The sequence below is a fragment of the Humulus lupulus genome, chromosome 2 (assembly GCF_963169125.1).
Source record: "Humulus lupulus chromosome 2, drHumLupu1.1, whole genome shotgun sequence".
NCBI lineage: Eukaryota > Viridiplantae > Streptophyta > Magnoliopsida > Rosales > Cannabaceae > Humulus > Humulus lupulus.
The window spans coordinates 90,842,437-90,849,030 of NC_084794.1; the positions used below are offsets into that span (position 1 = coordinate 90,842,437).

General features: G+C 33.3%; 2 protein-coding genes across 2 annotated transcripts; one reads left to right on the forward strand and one right to left on the reverse strand.

Annotated features, from left to right (window-relative positions):
- Positions 1-421: 421 nt before the first annotated feature.
- Positions 422-2,251, forward strand: LOC133814508 (uncharacterized). Its single transcript, XM_062247457.1, has one exon. The coding sequence runs from the start codon at positions 422-424 to the stop codon at positions 2,249-2,251; it is 1,830 nt and encodes a 609-aa protein (XP_062103441.1).
- A 1,104-nt stretch (positions 2,252-3,355) lies between these two features.
- On the reverse strand, positions 3,356-3,966 carry LOC133814509 (uncharacterized). Its single transcript, XM_062247458.1, has 2 exons — positions 3,797-3,966; positions 3,356-3,706 (listed from the first exon to the last, which is right to left on the reverse strand). Exons 1-2 carry the CDS (start codon positions 3,905-3,907, stop codon positions 3,356-3,358), a joined length of 462 nt encoding a protein of 153 aa, XP_062103442.1. The 5' UTR covers positions 3,908-3,966.
- Positions 3,967-6,594: the final 2,628 nt, after the last annotated feature.

Sequence of the window (6,594 nt, forward strand, 5' to 3'; positions counted from 1 at the left end):
CTTAGGACATAAACTTCCAGTGGGTTTTATGTACAAACCAATAGGAAAGGTGCATAATATGGGCTTCATGGTGGTAGGGGATAAGGAGATCCTAAGAATTGTAGAGGATATTGAGAGGAATCAGGCTACAAAGATTGACATATTTCTTGTTTTTCCTGAAACAGTTCTACCTTTAGATTGGAAGGAAGATTCAGAAGCTGTTAAACATGTCCCTGCTAACATTTTACCTCCTCTGAAAAGATGTATTATAGAGGAATTACCAGATGATTGTGATGTCCCTACAGATGTTGTTGGTATCCCTGTTGATGCAACCATTGATGGGGAATAAGAAGAGTTTGATGCTGATCAATATTCTGAGGAATTTCATGATGCTGCCTTTGATGAACCTGACAAAGAGGAATATGAAGAAGAGTTTGACTACATGGATGATGAAAGTGATATGGAAGACCAAATACCAGAGGTGGTTGTGCTTTCAGATTCAGATGATGATATTGGTGATGTGAGGGAGGATACAGTTGAGGAGAACCAAGACCCGGTTCAAAGTGACAGAACTAGGAAAGGAAAGCAAGCTGGTGTGAGGGAAAATACATCTGAGGATAGCCAAGACAAAGTTCAAGCTGATGTGAGGGAAAATACAGTTGAGAAGAGCCAAGACAAAGTTCAGCGTGACAGAAAAGGGAAAGGAAAGCAAAGTGATGAAGATTTCATATTGGAGGAGGAAGAGTTTGAGCAAGATGTTGAAGCCGAGATAGAGATGGGTACACAGTCTGACCCTAGGAAGTGGTGGCGATCAGTTTCAGATTTTTGTACTCAAAATCTTGATGATGGAGACTCAGATGGTATATGTTCTGAGGAGGAGTTACACGAATTGAAGTCAGATGATGAGTTTAATGCTGGTAAAAATTCCAAAGAATTCAACCCGAAAACCAAAATGCAAAACTTCCAATTTGTTCTTGGAATGGAATTTGCCACTATTACAATTTTAAGGAATGCAATAAGGGAGTACTTTATTGAAGGTGATCGAGAATATGTATTTATTGCCAATGATTCAAATAGAGTTAGAGTTAAGTGCAAGGGTGCAAACTGTGAGTGGATGTTGTTTGCTTCAATAGTTAACAAGATAGATGGCAAAACAATGAGGGTCAAAACACTTGTTGACAGGCATAGTTGTGGCATTGTTTTGGACAATAAAAAGCTGACCTCAACTTGGCTTGCAAAGCACTTTTTGGAGCAATTTAGGCTAAATCCGAGTATGGAATACAATGTATTTAGGGAGATAACTGCAAAGACCAAGTACTCACGTGTGTCTAGCTGGACATTTTACAGGGCCAAGACAAAAGCAAGGAAGATGTTGGATGGGTCTGTCAAGGAACAATACGCCATTCTTGATGACTACTGTAAAAGGTTGTTGGCTACCAATCCTGGCTCTACTGTGAAGTTGAAAATTGATTTGGTTAATGGGAGAAGGCAATTTCAGCGTATTTATATTTGTCTTAAGGCATGTAGAGATAGTTGGTTGGGGGGTTGTAGACCTCTAATTGGTCTTGATGGCTGCTTTTTAAAAGGATATTGTAAGGGCATTTTATTGGCTGCAGTAGGCATTGACAGTAATAACTCCATGTTTCCCATTGCCTACTGTGTTGCTGAAAAGGAAAACACTGAGGTTTGGACTTGGTTCTTGGAGCTATTGAAGGCTGATATTGGGAGTTTGAGTCCCACCAAGGTGACAATGATGAGTGATTGTCAAAAAGGATTAGAAAATGCAGTGGGAGCCATCTTTAGTGGGTGTGAGGTGAGGTTTTCTGTTAGACATAGTCATGCTAACTTTAAAAAGGAATATCCTGGACTTTTACTTAAGCAACTTTTGTGGGCAGCAGCTAATACTACAACACAAGCTGAGTTTGCTCGAGCAATGCAAGAAGTCAAGAATGTCTCGGATGGTGCTTACAATTGGCTGGCAGGGAAGAACCCCACAGAATGGACTAAGTTACATATTTCAGAGTACCCAAAATGTGACATTTTGGTGAATAATTTGTGTGAGAGTTTCAATGCAGCCATACTTGATGCTCGTGACAAGCCAATTATAACTTTACTAGAGAAAATTAGATTTTGGTTGATGTCTCGGTTTTATAACAAAAAAGCTGAGTTGGAGAAGATGACTCAACCTGTGGGGAAGAGAATTTTGAAGATAATTGAGAAGAAAAAAGAGGTTGCAAAGCATTGTCTGGTTACTAGGTCTGACAAGTTTTAGTTTCAGGTTCAATGCAGCAATGGTAGTGCCTTGGTTGTCGATTTGGAATTCAGAACTTGTACATGTAGGAGGTTTCAACTATCTGGGCTTCCTTGTGGCCATGCACTAGCTACTATCTGGTTCATGGGAGGTAATGTCTTTGATTATGTCCACGGATTCTATAAAAAAGAATCATTGCAAAAAGCATATGAATAGAGTGTGCATCCTATGCCTAGTCCAGATATGTGGCCTCAGACAGGACTCAACCCAATTGATCCACCACCTGAGACGAAGCTGCCTGGAAGACCTAAGAAAGCTAGGAGAAGGGAGACAGATGAACCTTCACCTGCTTTAAAGAAAGCTCGAAGAACTGGACAAGTTAAAACATGCAGCAATTGTCTGAAAACAGGCCACCGGAGAGAAACATGCAAATCTGCTAAGGTGGTTAAGGTATAATCTTTATGCTTTCTTCTCAGTCCAGATAATTTTTATCATTGATTAGTTGCTTTATCATTGTTTTGTGAATTTGGAGCTAAATATTTGTTTGTTCAACCTATTTTAGAATCGTGTGGTCAAAAAGCGAGGTCGTCCACCACTGCAGAACCCAACTGAATCCACACTTTTAAGGAAGGAAAGAAGACTGAAACAACATGCTAAAGGAGGAACTAGTGGTGCAACCAATGCTCAACCCGATACTGTCTGACTGGAAGGAGTTTCATCTTTTGATTTTATTTTGAACTAGTGGTCGAATATTGTATTTTGGTGTCTGTTATGTTGACCATTTTAGAGTCATGTATTTTGGTGTCTGTTTTTTCAGTCATGACAGGGTCATGCTGGCCATGATATTGGTCATGTACAGATCAGATACATTTGGCTTTTTAGGCCTATATTTTTGTACCTATCTCTTATGGTAATGAATGTAACTAGTTGTTGATCATATTTATTTCACAAAATACATAAACTAGAATACTGAATTCAAAATAGACCAAGATAGATTACATTGATTTGGGGTTTCATTTTACAACAAAATTCATTACAAATCAATGCCTAGGGTGCAATAGCTTTGTCATTGTCAATACTGCACATGAAGATTACCCAAAAATAAACTAACAATACCAACAACTTCTACTTTGATTTAGTAGCCCAAATAACCACAGCCAATAGAATTACAGCAAAATACATAGTATTCAAAAAGTAGTAACACTGCATTCGACCTCCATCATTTACTCTACCCCTGCTTTCAGCACAACTTTCACAGCTTTCTCTTCCAACATTTTGAAGGTTGTGAGATTGTGTCTCAAATCCATTTGAAGAACCACTGCATTGCCGATGACTTCCAATGTCAGTTGTCGTACTTAGGGATGTGATTTCAGTTTCAAGGTCACCAATTTTTCTTAGTAGTCCAGGGATGACCACCTTTGCTCGATGGCACATTGGAGGGTCTATCCATTCAAAGAAATTACACCCACCATGAATCTGAAATCACCAAAACATACAAAATTTCTAGTGAACACCCATAACCATTTATTCAATGAATCAGATTACAAAAACAAATGGAGATCTTACCCGATACTTGTTGCATGTTCTGAATCTTCGCCCATGATTTTTGTTTGTCCAAGCCGTTCTTTCTACCACTGGCCTTGGTGGTCGACAATGGCAATTTTTTCCGTTCTCCATTAACCCGATGCAAAAGATGCCCTAACCCCCAATTCGAAGGAATTACAAGTTTTCTTCTACTGGGTTCACGTGCTATACTGTTGGGGGTGGATTGTCTGGGTGTGGTCAGGGGGAAAGCTTCATCTTCATCGTTTTTCTGGGTATGGAGTTTTGAGTTTTTTTTGTTTTAGATTAGTTTTAGAACTTGGTTTGAGACAAACGGTTTTTTTGGTTATATTAATTAATCACAGTTAGTTTTCTTTTTTTGTTTTTAATTAAAAACCATAACCATTAATTGTTTTTGTTTTAAATTTTACTAATTTAACCCAATCGGGTCGTGCCACGTGTATCAAATATACCCCTAACGGCCCAGGGACCAACGTCTGCTCTAAAATCGTAACGGTAGGCATTATTGCCGCCAAAAATTTTATATAAGCATTTAAGTGCAATAAAATGAACTACATATGTATTATTGCCGCAAATATCCCTTTAAAAAATAACTTACCAATCACTTATTTTATGGGACCCATAAACTTTAAGTTTTCAAAACTATAAAATTGGACCCAAATTAGATACCAATCAGACCCTTAGAGTTCACGTAACTCTAAGCAAGTCCCGAAGCTCAGGGTACCAAAAACGTTCCCGAGGGTAAAATGATCAAAATTCCCTCATAATCTCACTAACTCCGAATATATCATCAAATATTTATTCCCATTACATGATATCTCGGTAATGTACTAAATACCCAAAATATCAATTGACTCACCCTAAGTCGGATATTTGGTCCCGTTGTGACTCTCCCGCTAATTTGCTCTCTAGGATCGCCTTGTGTCAAGTAACCCAAATATATCTACATAATAATATGGTCGCACACATATATGCACATATATTCCAAATATATACCTAACGAGCCAAATTACGAAAAATGTCATTCTAACAAGAAACAGGGCCACATGCATATTTAATACACCTAAATATGCATACATAGTCATATTATAATATAATCCATGCAATCATATAATGATACACACATATATCACATAAACACATATTTCATAATTAAATCACATATATTCAAATAATTCTTCATAATTTGTCATCCTAGTCTCCTAATTATGACCTTAAGCCTTATTAGGTAATTTTTTACGTTACAGTTTTTGTGTAATTTCGGGTTGAATTGATGAATAAATATAAATTGTATTTAGTGTAATTTGAGTTTAAATTGATGAATGTAAAGTTTTAAAAAAAATGTATTTAATTAAAATTAGTATTTTTTTATTTTAACATTAAATATTTTTTATAATTTTTTTAAATATTTTAATTAATTAATTAATTTTTTAAATAAAAAATATAAATTATTAATTTGGACCAATTAGAAATTACTACGTATGCATTTACTTAATACTTAATATAAATACTTGCGACTACCACTAAATTCTCATGATTGTTAAGAAATTCTGACAGAAGATGTTTTATAGCTATTAAAATAAATAAATAAAAAAACTTATAAAGAAAAACTTAGGTAATAAGGTACAACTTTATGATAAAAAATGCATGTGGTCTTAACAGTTGGGCCCTTCAATAAATCCGCGTTTTTAGTCAAATTTCATGGAATAATTACATCTCCAACCATATTTAAAAAAAAAATCATTTTATATGCTGACCCTTTTCTTCTTTCTTTCCGTGGTTGATGATGTATAAATTAAAACCAAATTATAATTATATATTTATATCCATATGTTTCAGCCATAAGAGACAATATATATAAATCATTCTCTCGCTATTCTCTTTCTATTTTTATTTTATTTTTTTATCTTTTTCCCTTCATTCTTAATCAAAATTCAGACATAGCAAATAGTATAGTAATAAAAGTAATGATAAGTACAGCTATTATCTTCAATAGAGTAGATTAATTTATTTTTATTTAAAATAAATGTATTTATTAATATTAAAATAAATATTTATACAAATTATATATGTTACAATATATATTTAATTGAAATTAATATCAATCATAATATGTTTACCGTATACCGTTAAAGATAATCACAATATTATTATTCTATAATATTTTTATATTAAATTTATAAATCTTTGTTACAATTATATTAATTGAAATTATATAATATTTTTTCTAATGTTAGTCACAAAATATAATTCTTAATTTCTAGTTTTAAAAACTTTTGTTACAAAATTAATTTTTTAGTTAGAAAGTAGTCTATAATTTTTTTTTGACAAAAACATATATTTTCCTACTGATTTTTCTATAAATTGTTCACAAAAATGTAACATTTATTTACTAAAATGTAACATATGTTTACTTAACTATGATTTATAATATAGTAACCTTGGTTATTGACTTAATAAAATGTGTTATAATATAGTTGTTGATGGTGACAATATTATTATTTGAATATTTTTGGATTAGATTTGTAAATCTTTGTTACAAACATTTAGATGTTAAAATTATAAATTATTCTTGTAAATGTTAGTTAGTTACAGAAATATACTTTTTAGTTATAAAACTAGTTTTGTAAAAATTTGTTATAAAAATAAATTTACTTAGTTAAGAATTTGTTTATAACTTTTGTTTACAAAAGTGCATTTTTATAACTAATTTTTGTAATAGATATTTACAAAAATACATTTTTATAACTTATTTTTGTAACAGATGTCTACAAAAATATAACTGATGTTATAAGTTTGTA

Excerpts from the sequence above, each read along its gene's own strand:
- LOC133814508 (XM_062247457.1), top strand. The coding sequence starts at position 422 with ATGGATGATGAAAGTGATATGGAAGACCAAATACCAGAGGTGGTTGTG.
- LOC133814509 (XM_062247458.1), bottom strand. The coding sequence starts at position 3,907 with ATGGAGAACGGAAAAAATTGCCATTGTCGACCACCAAGGCCAGTGGTA. Across the intron at positions 3,707-3,796 it reads GAACATGCAACAAGTATCGG|ATTCATGGTGGGTGTAATTT; the intron begins GTAAGATCTCCA and ends TGGTGATTTCAG.